The sequence below is a fragment of the Heteronotia binoei genome, chromosome 3 (assembly GCF_032191835.1).
Source record: "Heteronotia binoei isolate CCM8104 ecotype False Entrance Well chromosome 3, APGP_CSIRO_Hbin_v1, whole genome shotgun sequence".
NCBI lineage: Eukaryota > Metazoa > Chordata > Lepidosauria > Squamata > Gekkonidae > Heteronotia > Heteronotia binoei.
Genome location: NC_083225.1, coordinates 171,176,221 through 171,197,777, shown reverse-complemented (window position 1 = coordinate 171,197,777; position 21,557 = coordinate 171,176,221). Strand labels below are relative to the sequence as shown.

The window sequence follows — 21,557 nt, the reverse complement described above, 5'->3', positions numbered from 1 at the left end:
AAAGGTGCTGTGTTGGCATAGGGTAGTGAACCATCTTCCCTTGACCTGCTACTGACTTTCCTGTAATCTCTTCCGAAGAAGCTTGTCTCCGGGCTCAATCTCTTCCAAGTTTTGAGAACAGGGGAAGATAAAGTGACCTTAGGAGAGAGAGGCTGTAGAGGGTGCCAAATTCTTCTCCTGCCTCCAGCTTACCTACTTTCTTCACCTTGCACGCCTCACTCACTGCTTTGGGATTGGAGCAGACAGGGATTTAAATAAAACTGGATTGTTGCCATCAGTTGCAGTTCCGCAGATGAAGCTCAGAATACCTCTGAGTGTCTTCTGTGCATCCCCAAGCTGTTGCTGAAGATCAGGAGGCACAATTTATGGGGCACTATCCACTCTTGCTGGGCCTCTCCATTGTTCCATGTGAACTGAGACGGTGTCCCAGGGCACCACCCACTTTCAGCTGCAGCTGTCTTTATGGGGACAAGATGAGTAGACGGTAAGGCTAAGCTGTCTGAGAGGAGTTGGTCTGGCATCAACTGATTAGCTTCCCAGAATTCCTGGGTTTCCAGGAGGCTGTGAAACTAGATGAGTATAAGCACTGCCCTGCTAGATCAGGTTGAAGTTCTGCCTTGTCTTGAGTTCTGTTTTCATTTGCAGCAGGCAGTTACTTCTGGGAAGCTCTTGAACAGGACATAAATGCAACAGCTTGTGTTTGAATATTAAGTAGTTTCTTCCAAGAAGTGGTGGAATCTTTTCTTTTTTTAAAAGCTGTTTCAAGCAGAAGCTGTTTGTGGGTTTTGTGCAAGTAATTTCATAAGTTAACCAAGTATTCTTGTGAATTTCGTAAGTTAGCCAAGTATTCTTGTGAATTTCATAAGTTAACCAGTATTCTTGTGAAGTTCTTCTTTGTCCTGAATGTTCCTCAGTCATTTTTGTTGGGTGTTCATGTTCTAGCAAAGCAACCAGCTTTTTCTCCCAGCCCTGCTCCACTACTATCTCACCATTCATACTTCTGAAGTAGCATGAATGAAGTTGAAGTCTAGTGGCACCGTTATGAGAACTGTATTTGAGGAAGTGTGCAGTCACACAAAAGCTTATACCTTGAATAAAACTTTGTTGTCTTAAAGGTGCCACTGGACTTAAACTTCATTCATACTTTTATAAATGTATACCATAGTCATCTTTTTCATCTTTTTTTCCTCCTCAAACTACTGGACTCTTGATGGTATATTTTAATCTGGTATGTTTTAATAAGTAGAGACCATGTTTTTCTGTTGTCATACCTTTCTGGGTTTTTAAGAATTTCCTTTTTAAAATACTGTGATTCCACAGTTCATTTTTGGGATTAATCACGTGACTATATTTCACCCATGGCTCATAGGTCACTTGACATTCTGTTCATTGCTCATGACATTCTGTTCAATGCTCCCTCCCAACCACACCCACTGAGTTTTCAGTTTATTCATCTCAAGATTCTACCCCCTTTTGGTATTCTGGGGAAGTTTTTGAAACAGGGTTTGTTTGGGTTTTTTTTTGCCATTTTGCATCTGAGCTGTTTTCCTCAATCCCTGAAGTGCAAGTCCAATAAATTGCTATGACAGATCCCTGGCACTGCCCCACTATCAGTCAAGTTCCCCCACTAAAAATTAGTTCCCTACTGTGACTGAGCAGTCCCAGGTAGAGTGGATTTAGTTATAGTGTATTGATGGAGCCCTCTGTTTTTTTTCCCCTTTCAAATGACACTTGAGACTGTATAACATTCAAACAGAAATATCAATTTTATTTAACCATCGGAATAGTGTGGTTAGGGGTTGGAAATACTGAGATAAAATTATGGTTAGTACAGATTGTACTTCTTTTAACAATCAAAATAGCAGCACTATCTTTTATAGGGAGTACTGGTAACACTCATAGGGAGACTTGATAGGGTTGCTGGTTTGCCTTCCCTTTTCAGAATGGGTGTGGGGCATTGGTTCTTTCAATTACCACAGCTTTATGCGACATAAATAATACTTTTATTTCAGGATGCTGGGGTGCCATGGTGTACCCGAGAGCAGCTGATCACCTTTTGCTGCATATTCTTTGATATGTCATCTGAAAAATGTTCAGACCGCCAAAAGTGCATCGTGATGTGGAAATGCTTTGCTAAGCACAGGGGTCATGGGGGGGGGGTGTGAGTCAGCCTGATAAGCTATTTCTGTGGAAGCCTGCTGATGTCAGTCATTTGAAGTGCACTTCAGCACTTTCCTGCAGTTGCTAAGATGGACTTGGTTTAGGGGCTGCCAACTGTTAGAGATCTCTTAACCTGCGGCTTATTTGGCTGCTGAATCCAAACCAGATGACACATTGGAATATCCAAGTATAACACAGCATTTGCAGGTCTTCTGTCCAGATTGGGACCGCAGTGCTGAGATGTATTTGAACCTTCCCCCCAGTGCCACTTGCCCCTCTCTGAATTGAACAACTAGCAGCTTCAGAAGGACCTTGTGAAATTAGGAAAGCCCTGCAGAATGGGGAGAAGGGTCATCCCTCATACCGTATTGGGATTGTCTTCATCTGCTATTTAGCAATTTTTTTTAAAAAAAAACAGTCACATGAATCTGAGTCACTCGTCTAGTTCAACTCTCGCTCACTTATCTATGTCCTAATATCTCAGAGGTGCAATTTGTGAAGGACCATGCCAGATCCTTCTAAGAACTTGAGATTTTAAAAAGGCAATAATGCTTTCCCTGTGAAGAAATGTAGGCTCATATAGTTAGGGCATGCCATGTTCTAACTGGAGATGACATTTGTGTGTAGAAAAACTCTCATCTTAAGGTTCCCATAAGAATGGGAAGGGGGACTACTATGGAATTTTTAAAGCGCTGACTGACCTGAAAACACTGAAATGAATGGCTTGAATATTTAACACTTGTAACTGTGTTCACATGTTTGTCGCCAAATTAATGACCTGTTTTTTCATGGCATGGTGAATGAGCTAATACCAGTTTAGTTGCTATGGTGCTAGAATAAAGCTATTTCCTGCATAACTTCTGACCTGGTTGATATACTGCTGTGTTCTCAAAGGCTTGGAAGCATTGCCTTCCATGGGCCTGCACATTTTAGAATACCTTTAGAGGACTGCCTAACTATGACACTTCCACATCGGCAATTAATCTTGTAGCATGTTTGATGTACCGGTATGAGGATGTGGACTTCAGGGTACTTTTCACACATGCAGTCCCCCTTTGTGTTTTTTAGGTTGGTTTATTTGTGTGGAGAATTGTACCACTATCTCTTAACTGGTTGAATTTGTGTGTGTCCATGCTTTGAATGGCATTTCTGCTATTGAGTGGATTAGCTGGGCCATTGACAATAAAAGTAACTTGTGCACTTTGATACGGTAGTAAAGATATGAGAAGATTTGTGAATGTTTTATAGTTGCTCTGTTGAATGTAACTGCATTGTCATTTTGAGACTCTAGATATACTTGAGATCTCTGTTGTAATGCTAGTATTTATTGCTGTGTATAAACTGTCGAGGGCTTATCTGTGCCCCAGTTTATGTGTCATGGGTCCATAGACTTTGTGCCTCATTTTTGTATGATTCCCTGTACTTTTAATTACTACAGCATTTGGAATGATTCCTCTGGTTTTTTGCAAGCCTGTGTATTGGGAAGGTTGTATTGGGATCAGGATGACCATTCTTAATAAACACAGTGTGCTGTTAGCCAAAAGACTAGTGTGAATTTCACCCTCCCACCTCAGATATTGTTCTCAGAAAGGGGGATCGTGCTTATTCTAGGTTCTCCCATAACAGTTAAGAAGAAGAAGACTGCAGATTTATACCCCGCCCTTCTCTCTGAATCAGAGACTCAGAGCGGCTTAAAATCACCTATATCTTCTGCCCCCACAACAGACACCCTGTGGGGGGTGTGGGACTGAGAGGGCTCTCACAGCAGCTGCAAGTGGAGGAGTGGGGAATCAAACCCCAGATAAGAGTCTGCATTCTTATTTTCTTTGCTTCTGGGTTCCCACTACTTTAGGGTTCCCCACCTCCCTGTTTCACACGTGTTTTGTTCCCTCTAGTGCAGTGTTTCCCATTTGCATGGTTGTGACTTGGTACCGGGCCACGGAAGCCTCACTACTGGGTCACAAGAAAAGCCAAAGCTAGCCCCGCCCCCAGCAAAGATAGCCCCACCCCCAGCAAAGCTCTGCTTCCTTCCTTCCCCCAACTCTCTGTTGTGCAGAGAAAAGCTAGCCTTGAAGATTGACACAGGCTACAAAGCCTGAGCTCCATTTGGCTGGCTTCCTTCCTTCCCTCATCTTTCTGTTGTGCAGAGAAAACCTAGCCTTGAAGACTGACACAGGCTGCACAGTCTGAGCTCTGTTTGGCTTCCTTCCTTCCCCCGTCTCTGTGATGTGCAGAGAGGAGCTGGGCTGCCTCTCCTTCCTTCTCCCCCCCCTCCAAGTGTTTGAAAGAAAAGCTGGCCTCCACTGGCATTTTAGACCCATGAAGTGTTCTTCAAGGTATGAGCTTTCCTGTGCCTTGCAGTATGTTCTTTTGGGGAGATTTCCCCGGGAGGTCTGGGCGGCAAAGAAGGGTGTGTGTGTTTTTTTCAGCTGGGAGGGGCGGGGAGGGGGCATTCTAGTAGGTTTTTTTTTTTTTTTACTAAACGATCCCTGGGCAGAATTGTTGCTGGCTGAGGTCACCTGATGATGAGGAAGGCTTTTTTTCCTTTGTCCCCCCCCCCCCTTCTTTCTTTCCCTGCAAGTGATGCTCTGTCTGTATTCTTGGTGCTGGGAGAGGGGGGAAGCAACAGTGGGAGGGAGGACTTCTAGTGCCCTGGCCCCACTGGTGGACATTCTGAAAGTGACATCACAGGAAAAGGTGGAGTTTTGGTTGTGTGCCCCAGAAGTGACATCACTTGGCCCGTGACACCACAGGAAATGACATAATTCCTGTCTCCTGGCTCAACTCCCAAAGTCTCCTGGCTCCACCCCCAAATATGGGACTGACTTGACATTTCTGCCTTCTAGCTACTGATTTATGTCTTCTGTTTAATAAGGGAGGCATAGCTATACAAAGCTTTGCAAACTGGGCCTGCTCATACACATTTCAGTGACATTAATGTTGATTTATTGATGTTTTTACTGTTGACATGTTTTAAGTCCCACTTAAAACATGGGTCTAGCTTCCAAATAAATATGCTAATTGTGATGTACATCTATGTAGTTCCTTATTGAGTCCCTCATAACAAGATGCATAGATATATTTTTTGTTTATGCTGCGAACAGAGCAGTGTGAAACAAAGTTTAAACTTTAAACTTTACAGTCCTCTAAATTGGGCATACTCTCACATTTTGAGAAACAGTTGTGTGTACACAATGTACTTTTTCTTTTGTCTTGTAGGAAGCTGACCCATCTTTCTCTTTTCACACAGGTCTTGATAACCTGAAAAAAAAAAGGATTGTGTGTGTCACACCCGATATTTTCATTTTCTTCTGGTGAAGCCCACATTGCAGTATGGCTGCCTAAGCCCCTTGAAAGGGAGTCTGAAGCCTGGGAGGTAGTTTTGTGCATAACCCCCCCCCCCAATTGGTATTCAAGAAAACTGCTACTAAATAAACATGACTTGCCATTTTATTTTAATTTATGGATATATAAGATGGAAGTTTCACTGTTCAAAGCTGCATAGTTATGTTAAATGCTGTGATAGCCCAATAATATTAAAGCAGCCTGGTTAAAACGGTACTGCTTAAGTAGGACTTCACTGGCAGTGTATAGAAAGAGAATTATCGAAGTCTGTGGATCCCGCTGGTACCCAAGAGTAAGTCTGTAGAGACTGTTTTTGCATCAGTGGTGTCAGAGCTTTATGGTGGGGAAACCTCAGACCCCCACGATGGTGGGGAAACCTCAGACAGGCAACAATAGTCTTCTTGTTGGGGATTACTAAAAAGAACAAAATTTTGACACACTTTTGCCATGCCTTAGGGAGAAATGTGAAAACATATGCTTTAAGTTAATCTTAAACATGAAGCTGCCTTGTACCACATTGGACCACTGGTCCATCTGTCTCACTGGCCTGTATCTTATCTCTTCAGGCGAATCTGAAGCCTTCCTCCAACGTAAGTGGCTCTTGCTCCTGTGGAAGAGCTCCTGAGGCTGGAGGAGCTTCCTCTAGCTTAAGGCAGAATGCTGCCCAGGGTTCTTTGCAGCAGGAGTCTGCACCTTTTTAAGCCATTGGGCACATTTGGAATTCTGAGACAGTGTGGTGGGAACAGCACAAAATGGTTGCCACGGGAGGCAGAACCAGCTGCAAAATGACTGCTGCAGCTTAACTTTCAATCGCATAGTGGAAATCCTTGTGCTTTGGTGGCAGATGCTGTCAAAGCAATGTTTTTAAAAATCTGCTCAGCCAATCAGAGGCCTTGCCGGACAAAAGCTCCGCTTGGCCCCACCCACTTTCTAAAAACACTTGTCAGGCAACAGGAAAGGTGATGGTAGGTGCCTTGGTGCCCATGGACACCGCATTGGGGACCCATGGTCTACAGTGTGTGAGGAGTGTCTAGCATCTTGGGCAGCAGAGAAAGGTCTTTTCCCTAAATATTTGCTATCTGAGGCCTGATTTAAATGGATATTGGCTGAGACTTGTGCATGGTGGAATAGCCTCCTGCACAGGTCAAATATGGCCCCCGCATTATTAGCATTTTGACAGAAGCATAAGTTTAAACAGTTTGGTTTAGGCAGTCCATCAGCTTTCTGGTCAACTTTCTGAAGTTGTTGTAATCTTTGTTATATGTAAGTATTAATTGCTTGCTTTGATGGCTACTGTGACTCATCTTGTGGTATTGTAGGGAAAAGATAGACTAAAAGGGCTTTAAATATTTCAGCCCTTTTATCTAAATTAATAGTATTGGGAACTCAGTACACTCCTAAACAGAATTATGGCCTTGAAAGCCCATTGGTATTTACTGTCAGTCTTGTACTCCAGTCCTTACTTGCATATTAATTGATTTCAGTGGAATTTATGTTCCAAGCATCCATGCTTAGGATTCAGCTGTAGTTTCCTGCCTGTCTTTTTTTCCTGAGACTTACCACTTCCCCTTCCCCTCGGGTATGATTGATGAATAAATTTCCATTAAGGAACTGGGGAAACACAGTAGTATAAGGAACAAGGGATTGTGAAAAGAGAACTACTTTACATGAATGACTGCATGAAAAGTACTTTTAAAAGCAAATTGGGTTTTTCAAAGAAGGAAATTGCATGTAATCTTTCACTTTCAGGTTCTTTCTTTCTTTTTTTAAACAATGGCCTGGAAGTTTGCACAAAACTACCTCCCAGGGTTCAGACTCGTCCCCTCCTCCTATCATATTTCATTATGAATATAGCGGAAAGCAGCCCATTCCAGTCTAAACTGAAGAGCAGCAGCAGCAGCAGCGAGAGCGATCTGAGATATGACTTATCATGTGAGCTCTACAGGATTGCTACCTTTTCAACTTTCCCCCTGAACGTTCCTGTGTCAGAAAGGAGCCTTGCCCGTGCTGGTTTCTATTACACTGGCCTGAAAGACAAAGTGAAGTGTTTTAGATGCGGCTTGATGTTGGATAACTGGAAGAAAGGAGACAACGCTTTGGACAAACACAAGCAACTGTATCCAAGCTGCAGCTTTGTTCAGGGCCTGGCTTCAGCAAACAGTCTCAGTTCCTCATTTCATTCTGCCTTCTCGCCTCCAGTTACTTCAATGGGGGCGAAGATGGATGTTGAAAGGAAAGCACCGAGTTTGGATCAAGGTGGCTATTTCAGCGGACGCTACACAAGTTTCCCCCAAGATCCAGTAACATCCAGGGCAGTGGAAGACTTGTCCTATTTCAGACCCAAATCTTTCAATCGCTCTATGAAGACAGAAGAAGCCAGACGGCGAACTTTCCAGGCATGGCCCTTGACGTTTCTGGCACCTTCCGATCTGGCCAAAGCTGGGTTTTACTACGTCGGCCCTGCAGACAAGGTCGCTTGTTTTGCCTGCGGTGGCCAGTTGGGCAACTGGGATCCAGAGGATAACGCCATGTCTGAACATCGGAGGCACTTTCCCAGCTGCCCTTTTGTGAAAAATCTATATGGAGACCTGCCCGGTTTCTCAGTTGCTAACCTGAGAATGCAAACACACAGCGCCCGTGTCAGCACATTCACCAGCTGGCCAATTACGATTCCAGTCCGGCCACAGCAGCTTGCAGACGCCGGCTTCTATTACGTAGGCAAGAGAACTTAATCTTTTTTTAATGGCTTGGGCTCTGGCAGATTCTCAGATTTAATCAATGCCTTCTCAGAGTGTCTGGTTATTTGACTCCTTGGTCATTTTCTTTCTTTAAAGGTTGCAATGATGATGTCAAATGTTTCTGCTGTGATGGTGGACTCAGATGCTGGGAGTCTGGGGACGATCCGTGGGTGGAGCATGCAAAATGGTTTCCAAGGTACTTGAAAAATTCTTAATTTTTTTATATTTACTTTAGTTTGCCTTTTACATGGAGACTCAAGGCAGACTGCATTCAATGCAGTCAGCAAAATGGGACATTCAGTAAACAGTGCAGTAATGTTTAAATCACAGAAATTTGAAACCAAGCAGAAATCTGAAGCAGAGTTTAATCAAAGTGTAAGCATTAATGTGACATGTTAAGTAATTAGGGTAGCCAGCTCTGGGTTGGGAAATACCAGAAGATTTTGGGAGTTGGAGCCTGGGGAAGGAAGGGACCTCAGCAAGTTATAATGCCTTACAGTCCACCCTCCAAAGGAGCCATTTTCTCCAGGAAACTGATTTCGGTTGTCTGGGTTGTCTTGGTTGTGGGGGATCTCTGGGTGCCATCTGTAAGTTGGCAACAGTAACAACTATGCAGGAATTACAAAGTAGGATTTACTTACAGCAACAAGCTGTACATATTGCACACAGTAGAATACACCACAGTGCCTTTTACCAAAGGTTATTTCAGAAACATTTCACTAAAATCCAGCTGTTATTAGGAATGGGCATGAACCAGCTCACAAATATAAGTTTGTGACCAGTTTCGGCTGCTTCATGGTTTGTGAGACAAAGTTCATGAACTGAAGAGCTGCCACAAACCTCAACGAATTTTAAGGTGCTATGTGAAGAACAGAAAGCAGGGGTTTGAATGCTCTGAGCCATTTAAATGCCTGCTTTCTCCACACACACAAAAAACTGAGCTAGAAAGCAGAGAGGAGCTGAAAACGGGGGCTGCAAACTGCTGCAAACTGGTTCGGTTCACAAACTAATGTCCCATTTCTTATTGGTTCATGATTCAGTTTGTGGTTTAGTCACAACCCCCCCAAAATCTGCAAAAATGTCATTCATGGCCCACTCTAACCTTGATGAAACAAGTCCTCCTAAATCAGCTTTGCATAGTTTGTGGAAAGTCAGGCAAGCAGGTGGGAGTGTTTATAACCTCATTGGACAGGCCATTCCATAAGGTGGGGACCACAATGGAGAATACACATGCATGGGCAGGGTTTTTTTAATCTATTTGTGGGGTGGCTCCTACAGAGGCCTTGTTCTGATGAATGAATCTGTCATGGAAGAGTGTGTAGAGAGAGGCAGTCCTGCAGATAAGAGGGACTGAGGCCATCAAGGGCTTTGCCTGTGATTGCCAGTGACTTGAATCTGAGCCCTGTGAATGATGAGCAGCCAAGGGAGTGACTGCAGAATGAGAATAATATGCATGTTCCACCTAGCTTCTGAACAACAGGGCAGTAGAAGGAACCTGAATCTCATTATCATTGTGTGTTAAAGACTGTGTGAGAGTTTATTTGTGTTTGCAAGCTTAGCTTTCTAAGTGATTTTTGGATGGTTGTTGAGCCTCAAGCCCCCTTGGGGGTATATTGAACTTCTGTTAGCCACTTGGATCTTGGTCAGCTACTTCAGATTTGGGTTTCTGTTACTGAGAGAGCAATTTTAAGCAAGTCTGTTCCAGATTCTACTCTAGTCTTTACGGTGGGTCAATTCCAGAGAAATGTTGTAAGAGAACCAACTCAGAATAAATGTTCTGAAGCCTTAATGGCCTGTTCTTTGAAGCAGTAATATTACTAAGTAGCACACAGTCACTTAGTATTCTTATTAATTCTACCCTATAAGAGACCACTGTTTTCCTCTTGTTCTGACCTAGATGGTCCAGGCTACCTCAATCTTGTCAAATCTTGGAAGCCAAGCAAGGTTGGCCCTGATTAGTATTTGGATGGGAGACCACTAAGAAGTCCAGAATCTCTGCGCAGAGGCAGGCAATGGCGAAGCATCTCAGAAAAGTGATGAATCTCTCGAGAGTACGGCTGCATTTGGGTTGTGTAGAAGAGTGTTTCTTGGCTCTAGTACAGATGCTCAACAGAAGTTGGCCAAGCATATACCTCCAAGCTGGCATTCAGTCTTTTAAAAAATCCAGAAGTCATAATTACATCTGTAAGCAATTTATTTAGCAAGTAAAGTGAATGCAGAGAAATGTACCTGCTTTAGACTATTGCACACACTGTAATTGCGTCAGTTAATTCAAGGCATTAACTGAAGTACAGACATTTAGTCCTTGACCTGAAGCTAGATTCCCGTCAAGATTTGTGTGGGTGGCCCATTTAATATAGTACTCTGCTGTGGCTGGTAACACAATTAAATACTTTTAGAGAGTTCTTAAAATTCTCACAACAGACAGGTGGAACTAGCAGGGCTGCATTTCATTACGCTTAACCATGACACATCTGAGTCTTCTCTGCCTGTGGGTGTACCTGACAAAGTTAACCCTACATTTTATATATTAACATGTTTTAAATGTTTTAATTATTTTAACTGTTTATATGCTTAAACCTTATTTATGTGAGATTTTATGTTGTAAGCCGCCCTGAGCCACTTGCTGGGGAGGGCGGGATATAAATCATAGAATAAATAAATAAATGAAATAAATAAACATTGAAATGTGATGCCCTTTATCTTCTAGATGCGAGTACCTGCTTCATGTGAAAGGGCAAGAGTTTGTCCATCAGGTTCAAGAAAGATACCCTCGCCTTCTTGAACAGGTATGAAGTTGCTTTGTTTTTAGTCTGCTCTATACAGGTTTAAGATGTCTGTGTGCTGGACTTTCCAAGGGCTTTTATAAATAGTTTTGGCTGTAAGGATGAAATGGTCACCCTTAAAAGGGTCCAAGGACACTGATCGTTCAGAGAGCATTTGAGGCTTCTGGTGACCCAGTGGAAGCTGAAACCCTTGTTTGTCAAGAGACAATTGAGAGGGTTGCCTAAGATGTTCCTAATCATATGACTGAACGTTCCTGCGAAGCAATCTGCTTGATGTTTCCTTAAACAGGGTGGTGGTTTTACATTAAAAAAAAATGTTCCTCATCAGTGTTGAGTGAACAGGGTGTGGTACTGTGTGGCTTTTGTCACAAACAGCTGTGTTGACATTAGTTGCCTTGCAGCTCAGAATGACATATTCTGGAGTTGAAGAGAGTTATATCCTGCCTTTCCACTAAAATGCTCAGGGTGACTTAAGAATTTAAAAATGCATATTAAATTATGCTAAATCAGTGCAATGAGGGTTTCCAATGTGGTGCCCATCACTGCACCTTTTCTTGTGCTCACCAAGTGTTAGAAAGTGGGCGGGGTTTTTGCCCAGTGAGGCTTCTGATTGAGCACTGGAGATCTGATTGGCTCTGTGGGTTTTTAAATGTATTGCTTTGGCAGCAGCTGCCACCACATCAAAAGGATCTTCACTGTGTGACTGCAGGTGAGCTGCAGGAGCCATTTTGCAGCTGGCTTTGCCTCCTGCAGTAGCTATTTTGTGGCTGCACCCACCGCCTTGTATGAGAATTCCAAAGGCACAAAAAGGTTGGGGGACCCTTACAGTACACGGTGAAGAATTGAAGTCTGCCCCTTCCTTCCAATGCTAGCACAGAATAATGTATATTTTTATTTATTTTATTTCTTGCGTTTTTATACTGCATTCTCTCCTGTATGGTCTTGGAGCGGTTTAAAATAAAACATTTGACAATAAGCCTTCAATAAAATTGATCAAAACATTAACATAGCACTGGCTGTTGTGCATTGGCTGCTGCAGGGATTACAAATGGGAGGAGTCTCTGGCCTTTCCCTGCAACCTCTGTAGCCCCACCAAATTCTCACCTGGCTTGATGCCAAATCTTAATGTTTGCTTCTCTAAGTGCTTAAGAGTGAGGCAGAGATGGGGCCAGGTTTTCCAGTGGTTGTACCAGCACAGAGCTTGTTTCTATCCAAGGGTTTCTGTGGATGGAACGGATTTCCGTCAACAGAAAGCATCTTTTCCCCTCCACTTTCCAGCCAAAATACTGCCCTTCCTTTACTCCATGTAAATCTTCTGGTGCTTCCAAGCCAATATCTTAAACGGGATTTGTTCTGGCATTTTATGCCAAGCATGCACAGATATTGAAGATGAGGGTTTAAATTTGCCAGGTTGTGAAAAGTATTAATCCATTAAAAAGAATAGTTTAAAGAACACTGCTCTTTTATGTTTTGTAGCTATTGTCCACTTCAGACATACCTGTGTTTGAGAACACTGATCCACCAGGTAAGTGTTTTGTTAACAGGCATAATTAGGGTTCCCAGCTCCAGGTTGGGAAATATGTGAAGATTTTGGGTGCGGGGCCTGATGAGGGTGGGGTTTTGAGAGGGTGAGGGACTTCAGTGGGGTATAATGCCATAGGGCCCACCTTCCAAAGCAGCTGTTTTCTCCAGGTGAACTGATCTCTGTCACCTGGAGTTCAGCTGAGTGAGGGGTCACCAGCCACCACCTGGAGGTTGGCAACCCTACAACATGATGGGAGTGTGGAGTCTGTCATAATGCTGCTCATTAAAATACCATGAAGTGTCTGTTTCCAGTCCATCTTTGTCAAATGAGTGAAAATGATCTTAATGATGTTCTGAGACAAAGCTATGTCCACATTATATGCGTGCTCAGAAAAACAAAATGCTCCCCAAATTTGGTTTTGCTTTGCGTAGATTTCGATCAAAAGTGAGATAAGAATAAGAGACAAAATATAATGTTACCAGTCTGTCCCATCTAGGTGCCAATTTGCCCTTTGTGAAAAAGCCTTTAGATTGAATAATGGTGTAAAATCTGATTGCTTGACTAGGTAATTTTTTTTAAAGCAGCATAAAGCTGCCACAAGATCTTAGCCATACAACACAAGAACCAGCTTCCTTGATTGGACTAGCAGTTCTTCTGTTCCAGCATCCTGTTTCATACAGTGACCAGCCAGTTGCCATGGAGGGCTAACAAGCAGGGTATAAAAGCCAAGGCATACCCCAATGTTACCTATTCTCCATCAACTTCATTGGGTGCCTTTGAGTTCTAGTATTATGAAAGAAAGTGGGAAAAAGGCTCTGTTCACTCTTTTTTCTTCAGGCATAATGTTTTAGACCTCTATCATTGTCTCCCAGTTGTCTTTTGTTTCTAATCTGAAAAAACCAGACTCCTTAAGCCTTTCCTTATAGGAATGTTGCTCCAGCCTGTTCATTATCCTGGGTGCTCTCTTCTGCACTTCTTGAGCTCTGCAATATCTTTTTTGATGTAACACAACTAGAATAGTATGTGTTAGATCTACATAAGGTCATTATGACATTGGCTGCTGTATTTTTAGTCCTGTTCCTAATAACCCCAGCATGGAATTTTTATTTTTCTCACACTGACTTTTTCCATCAAATTGTCTACTACAGCATCATCTTACCCTTAACGATGCTAAACTACATTTGCCACATTGTCCTCCATTCACCCAGTTTGGAGAGATCCTCCTGTATCTCTTCACAATCTACTCCCCTTTCTAACCAGTTTGGTGTAATCCGTAGACTTGACCACCTCACTTCTTACCCCCAGTTCTGGATCACTTCTTACCCCCAGCCTCCATACTAATTCACAACATGATGCAGTACATATTTGATGACAGTTTTCAATTAAATATTAATCTGCCAGATTCATTCTGATGTAAAATCTGAACAGGTCATTTTTTTCCTTTTTCTCTTTTGAATAGTCATCCATTTTGAACCTGGAGAAAAGCTTTCAGAAGATGCGGTCATGATGAAAAACCCAGTGGTGGAAGCTGCTTTGGAGATGGGTTTCAACAGAAGGCTTATTAAGCAAACCATTCAGAGTAAAATCCTAACAACAGGGGAGAACTACAAGTCGGTATATGATCTTGTGTCTGATCTCATTGCCACAGAAGATGAAAGCAGGGAAGAAGAAAAGGAAGTACAGCTGGAGGAAGTGACATCAGGTAATAAGAGCAAAGGTGATTCTGCCTTTTCTGTGTTGGTCCCTTCTCTCTCTGCCAATGTGATAATTAAAAGCTTGCAAATCTAGTGGTTCTGACCAAAACACTCAATTGTTCTTCTTTTGAAAAAGTCTCCTTCTATTCCAGGGTTTTATTCTCTGGGTTTCTGGGAGTTATAAACCAGAAATTTTCATTTCTGAAATACAAATAGCACAAATTAGGGAATTTAAAATCAAGTACAACAGTTCCATCTTTTCTGGCATGAATCTTGCTGTCTGTTCCTTTGGTGGCCTACTTTGAATATCTCATCCTTTGTGAGATGATAAGGTGATGATTTGGGGGTGTGATGCAGTCTTGGATAATCTGAATAATCTGGGAAAGCAGGTTAGAAATTTTTTTAATATTTTGGAAACTCCCTTTGCCAATCTGAAGATGTGGCATTTTTAATAGCTGCTTAGCGTTTGCATCTGTCACCATTGAGAAGATGTTTGGGGACTGGTTTAACCTGAATGCTTCTATTCTGAATGTGGGCCCTTGGAAAGCAATGCCGCAAGAGCAGAGTAAAATGACCACCCAGAGTTCATGTTAATTGACTACCTATCTATTTTTCTTTCAGCTTTCTGTGCTCATACTTCTGTAATGCCAGGAGCATTCTGTAATGCCATGGCACTATGTAAATCAGAGAACCTAGATAAAAAAGCACGTAAATTGAGCCTCTTTATGCAAATTAACCACACTCTGTAATGCTAATAGACATAATTGATAGATCCCAGCCTGTCGTATTCACTGAAGGCTTGATTTAATTTTGAACTGTGTTCCGAGGTAACAGTTTAATAACTGAGCAGCTGTTGTGTATTAAAACTGCTGGCATGCATTCATGTTCCCCCCCAAGATATTCTCCATCCAAGCTGATACACATTTACTCAAAACTAAATCCCACTAAGTTCATTTAAAGCTCTAGACATGATTTGGAATTAGTGAGCAGTCAAAAGTTTACTGGTAGTTAAGCATTTACTGTTCCAAAGCTCTAGTGAAGGGGAAAAAATCATTTAAGCTAGATGGAAGCTTGGTTGGAGGGGCAGGACCATCATCTGTCTCTTCTGTGCAGCGTGACTTTGCAGTGTAGTTTGTGTTCCAAGTTTTTGCTCTAAAAATAAAGTAGTTGCGACATCTGATAATGCCTGTTTCATTCGCCCCCTCACCCATTTTTACAGTCTGTTAAGACTAAAGCAATATTTTGTGTGCCTTAAACTGCAGCAGCTTCAACTGTGTTTTGTAACTCAGCAGAGACAAAGATTGTCCAATAAACCTGTGTACACATTAAAAACCAGAAATGTACTAAGAGTATTTTTTTAGTACACACACAACTTTTCTTAAATAACAAACTTACATTTAGGAAGGAAATTTAAGCTGGATCCAGTCCTCTGTCTCGTGTTGCAATATAAAAGAAGAAAGGGGGCTTCAATTTTCTCTCTCCTTCTGCCCTCCAGAAGGAGAAAAGGAGAGGAAAGCCCATACATTTCAAAATGCTTACTTCTCTACTCCAGCAGAGAGATTTAAGAAACACGCAAAGAAGTGTGTAACTCAGTTTCTCTCTTCATTGATGTGTTTCAGATGATCTATCCTTAATCCGAAAGTACCGGATGGCACTGTTTCAGCGCTTAACATGTATGCTTCCCATCCTGGAAAAGTTGCTGACTTCCAAAGTCATATCCGAGTTTGAAAACGATGTCATCAAACAGAAAACACAGACGCCTCTGCAAGCAAGAGAATTGATTGATACCATCTTGGTGAAAGGAAATGCAGCTGCAAGCATATTCAGAAACTGTTTACAGGAATGTGATCCTCTCTTATACAAAGATTTGTTTGGTGAGTGTGCTGGTTGACTTCTAACTACCGCTTCTTTGAGGAGTGGGCAGTTTGGGGCTATAGGCATATACAGCATCAGTAGCTCTTGTCACTGGGCTAACTCTTGCAGATGAGAGAAGCATGCTTGTTATATAATCTTCTTCCTTGAGGTTTTATATTGGAGGCTGTTTAATTGGCATAACAGCCCATTGACTGAAAGAAGCCTTAATGCTTTGGTCTGATTGAAACAGTTGATCTCTTTTTTGACTGAACAAGGTTTTTTTTGGTGGTTTTTTTTTAGTGGAGAAGAATGTGACATACATACCAACAGAAGATGCTTCAGGTAAATACTTAATTAATTTAAACCTTGTGTTTGTGCATAAAAGAGAAAAGATGGCTGTAGTGTTTTTGGAGGTACTTAAACCTGATACTACTCATTTAGCCTATAGGTTTAGAGTAGTGCCATGTTAGAATCTGCATAACCCAAGCTTAAAAAAAAACCCTCTTAAAATTCTACTTGAGAAATTTTTTCATAGCAACAGCCAAAGTAATTTCAGAATCCAACCCAGCCAACAGTCTCCCTAATTTTTCTCCTGTTGATGCACCTACCATCTTACCTAAGGATAGAATAATCCACATAATTTCACATTTGAGAAAAAGATGCATTTCAATAAACACTGTTCCAGTGTATCAAGTTTTCCCAGTAGCGCATAAGAATAGCCTCTTTGGTGCCATCTTATAATGACCATTCCATTACTTGAGATAGTATAGGTAGTTTATTATGGCACCAGTACATCATATAACTAAAACTTATAACCACTGATAGCATAGCTAAAAGTTGCATTAAAACATAAACAAGTATGGGTACTAGTTAAAAGTATAAGCTTAGGACAAATTTAAAAGACCTTTTTGAATAGAGTAACAAGCAGCGCAGAATTTATGGTATAGAATTCAACCTAGCAAGCATAAAAGCTCTCCTATATCAAGGCACAATCAGTTGCTTAATATAGAGTGGAAGACTTGTCGGGTAGGACAATCCCAGGTTGCTTTGGAAGTGAAAGCATCTATCTCTTCAGCCCTCCCTGCACTTAGTTTGAAAGTCAGTAATGGGCTTCTGCTCTCTGTGTTGGATCCAGACTGAATGTTCTGCTAACAGAAAGGTCAAGGGTAATTTCCAGCCATTCCCTGTTCCTGCTGCAGAGCCCCAGTTTCTTCTCATGCTGTTCCTGAGGGTTCCCCCTGTCCCAAAGGAGCAGCATTTTGGGGGGGATCAGTGGGCTGCAGCAGGACGAAGAACACAGGAGCATTCTGGTCCACTGACAGAAGCATCTTGCTTGAGAAGAACATGTAGCCTGGATCAAATCCTCTGTCTCACATTGCAACATAAAAGAAAGGGGTGTCTTTCTCCTTCCTGCCAGATTTGCAGTGTCCATATGAAAATGGAAGTGTAGATATCAGCTCTCTAACAGGGGAATGACTCCATAACCCATTTTACACATTACAGGAAGCAGAAGCACAGTTTAATACCTGGTTTTTAGTCTCTTTACAACCTGTGTAGCGGTCTTTAAGCTTGTTCTGGGTTAGCATCATCATCTCTGAAATAAAAAAAAATTCTAAAAAAGCACGGGTTTATCTTTGGTGCATATACTGGGAAATCTCAAAGCAGGTCTAACATTAGGAGTTTCCTCCTTTTGCCTGTTAAAATATCTTGTTTTAGTGGATGCAGAAGGGAATTGTGGAGGAGTGTGTATGTGGGTTTTGAGGAATTAAGATGATCCTATTTCTTCGTTTTTCTGTTATTTTGATGTATGACAGTTCAGAAAGGTGGTGCATCTTTATAACGTATTATCTCCACTTCAGACATAATAAGTAGATTCTTTCCCTTCAGGGCTGCCCATGGAAGAACAGCTGAGACGTCTACAAGAAGAGAGAACATGCAAAGTCTGCATGGACAAGGAAGTGTCCATCGTCTTCATCCCATGTGGCCATTTAGTGGTGTGTAAAGAGTGTGCACCATCCCTTAGGAAATGCCCTATATGCAGGGGTACAATCAAGGGTACAGTTCGGACATTTCTTTCATGAGGGGCTGAAAGATGCAACCATGGTGGTTGCGATACCCAGTCCAAGAGGTGCAGAAGAGGTGCAGAATCCCTGCGTGATGTTGCAGGATATCATAGGCCATACCTTTTCAAGCAAACGCTTCTTCCCTGGTACTCCAAGGGATGTCCTGAATTGCTTGTCCGAGTGAGCCAAGCCTTTTGCCACTAGACCAGTACAGTTTCTGAGCCAATTTTGATTTGGTGGGAACCATCCACTTAGTTTGTTATACTTAGCTTTCAGTTTACTAGAGCAATAAAATGTATTGCTAATGTTTACAAAAAAGTTTCTGGAATTTTATTTCTAGATGCATATTACATTGCAGTGACTTTAGAAAATGCCCTTTTGGAATCTGGTATGTTGCAGTCTTTTCAGCCCACATGTTCTAGGAGAGAATTTGTTTTCATAGCTTGATATCAAGAACAAGTGTTTGCTTGTTTGTAAATCCACTTCTTGCATTTTACATTACAAACAGCTCATTCTTTTTTCTTTTTTTTTAAAACTCTCTGCAGTGACTGTAGGCTTTTACTCCTTTCAAACATTTGCTTTCTAGAGGCTGTGGAAAATCAACCAAGTACCCTATGCATTACATTATGATCATTTAACACTGTGGAGCTTTAGATCTCAATCCCAAACAACCTAACCATCCAGACTGGAAACGTTTTGTTTGGTATGTCTAGAAATGACAGTGGCCTGTATTCTACCACTCCCACTAAGCAAAGTTTGAAACCTCCTCCAGTAGAAAAGCCGCTTTATTATGGGAGGAAGGCATCATTGGGTTGGATCCTGTGCAGAATTTCCCCTTGTGCAAGCCAAAATGCAAGGAAAAGACCAGGATTGCTGCTCAAGCAGGACTAAACAGTGGTTGCACAGTATCTTGCACAAGTGGAAATGCTTTAAGTCCATTTGTTTCTGCTGGTACATCACTGGATCCAAGCAACTATCAAGACTGCCAATATAGCATGATGTAGGGAGTATGTAGGGAATATGACATTTGATGTTGCACTGTGGATACTAGAGTTCCAATGCATGCCCAGTGAGGCCAAATAATGTTGGGCCTGTGTACCTGCCTCACAGGATTGTGAATTTGAGGGCTGGGGATTACAGTGTTCATTACCTTGTACTACTGAAGGGATGAGAGAAAAGCAGTCATGATAGTAAATTACCGAACATCTCCACTGCATGCACCGGCCCGCTTTGATGGAGCTGTGTTCTTTATGGAGTTTCAATTCATAGAATCACAGAGTTGGAAGGGGCCATACAGACCATCTAGTCCAGTGATGGCCACCTTGGCTTGGGAGCCACATGTGGCTCTTTCACACATATTGTGTGACTCTTGAAACCCCCATTGCCCCTTCGGTTGGCTTGGAAAAGGCATTTCTCTCTTTAAATCACTTCGCTAAGCCAAGCCAGCGGCTTGGAGAATGCAGTTAAAGTTGCTTTCTTTCCACCTCTCCTTCCCCATCTTTTTCCTTCCTACCTACCTCTGACATTCATGTCTTGCGGCTCTCAAACATCTGCTGTTCATGTTTTCCAGCTCTCAAACATCTGACTTCTATGTGGCTCTTGCAGTAAGCAGGTTTGGCCACCCCTGATCTAGTCCAACCCCCTGAATGCAGAATCAGCCTAGAGCATCCCTGACGAGTGTTTATCCAGCTCTCAATTCACCTTTATTTGGCTCCAGATATCTCAGTGAAGATTTCCATACATGAAGGTTGGCTTAGGGGCAAATTATGGTATGAGGACCACTGCGGGACCTTTCATCCACTCTCAAGCATCTGGGTATATCAACCCACTGGGCTTGCAGCATTGGCTAGTGGCCCAGTGTATCAGAAAAATGATACTCAGGAAGAGGTCTAACAGATACCAACATCCCTTCAAGAACTCCCAAAGAGATGTGGCATGTGGGCTGAAAATTTTGCCCAGCCTTGGCTAAGGTCATCATGAACTTAGGCTTTATTATAAAAACAGCAAGATATATTTCAAGAACATAACTGGCAGAAGATGCCCACTAGCTTCAATAAAAGCACATTCTAGACAGGTCAAAGATCAAATTAACTGGTGCTCTTAACTTTGCATAGTGCCACAGATTGTATAAGTAAATTATTCTGGATTGCTCTGGTTGCAGTCCAATTGTGTTCACACCTACCATAGCTTTGTAGAAAGTGTTTTTTGTCCTAGTAAATGATTGTTCTGGATTGCTCTGGCTGCAGTCCAGTTGTGCTCACACCTAGCCATAGCTTGCAGAAAGGGTTTTTTTTAATCCTTGACATTCTTACACTGCATTTCTGTGAACTTTCACCCACCTGTTTTTACTCACGGCACAAACTCTTCTTTTCTATACTGCTATTGCTTACGGTATGAAACTCTTAAATTAACCCTGGCAGTGGAAGCACTCCTGTTGTGGTTTGATGGAGATTTATGAATCATTTCATACAACGTATGGAAGAACATTCCACTCTTTTCATTACTTTGGACAAAAAGCAAACATTCCAATGGAAATAGAATACGTGGAACATGTTGAAGTATTCCCTTATTCCTTGTTAGTATAAGTATACTTGGTCGTGGTGCTGCCATCTAGAGAAGACTCCATTTAATACAAGCGCAGTGGTCTGAGTATTAGGCAGCATCATACAATCATATACGATAACCTTATTCAAAGGCTTAAAGTCTATGAAATGTATCTTAGCTATTTAGTATTATGTGTGATAATTGGCTTTTTTTGTAGTAGGAACTCATTTGCATATTAGGTCACACCCCCTGATGTAGCCAATCCACCAAGAGCTTACGGGGCTCTTAGTACAGGGCCTGCTGTAAGCTCCAGGAGGATTGGCTACATCAGGGGTGGGTGGCCCAATATGCAAAGGAGCTCCTGCTACAAGAAAACCCCGGTGAGAATTCAGAAAAAATTCTAGAAGGGTTCGTAAGCTGTGCTGGAATCTTGAGCTCTTGTTTGTGGACAGTTGCTTTGAAGCATTACAACAAGAATTGCTTCAGGGATAGACCCTGGCTGGGGTCAAAGGTGAAGCGACCCAGGGCAAAGAAATGCTAGTGACTTAGGAGGTCTTTGGGGATAGCTGGAGTTGAGTGAAGTAATCAGGATGGATTTTTGTGTGTGTGTGTCAGTTCTTCAAATATTTATCTCTTAAGCATCTAACAGAACTAGGTAGCCGCTGTAAAAGTGGGGAAAAACTAAACAAGGGGTCCCTATCTCAGGTTTGCTATCTAAACAGTTCAGCCTTCACTATCTCCCGTTGTTGCTTCCCACCCCTCCCTGTTAATGAACTTTGCTCCCCCCTTGGTTTTTTCATCCTGTACCCTGTGCTTGTTAGTACATCCTTTGCAGCAAACCAAAATCT

At 42.2% G+C, this 21,557-nt stretch overlaps 1 protein-coding gene across 1 annotated transcript; it reads left to right on the top strand.

Annotated features, from left to right (window-relative positions):
- The first annotated feature begins 5,997 nt into the window (after window positions 1-5,997).
- Window positions 5,998-18,483, top strand: BIRC2 (baculoviral IAP repeat containing 2). The gene is made up of 8 exons (XM_060234892.1): window positions 5,998-8,223; window positions 8,340-8,439; window positions 10,954-11,032; window positions 12,506-12,554; window positions 14,014-14,256; window positions 15,868-16,122; window positions 16,403-16,444; window positions 17,990-18,483. The coding sequence occupies exons 1-8, from the start codon at window positions 7,173-7,175 to the stop codon at window positions 18,181-18,183; spliced, it is 2,013 nt and encodes a 670-aa protein (XP_060090875.1). The 5' UTR covers window positions 5,998-7,172; the 3' UTR covers window positions 18,184-18,483.
- Window positions 18,484-21,557: the final 3,074 nt, after the last annotated feature.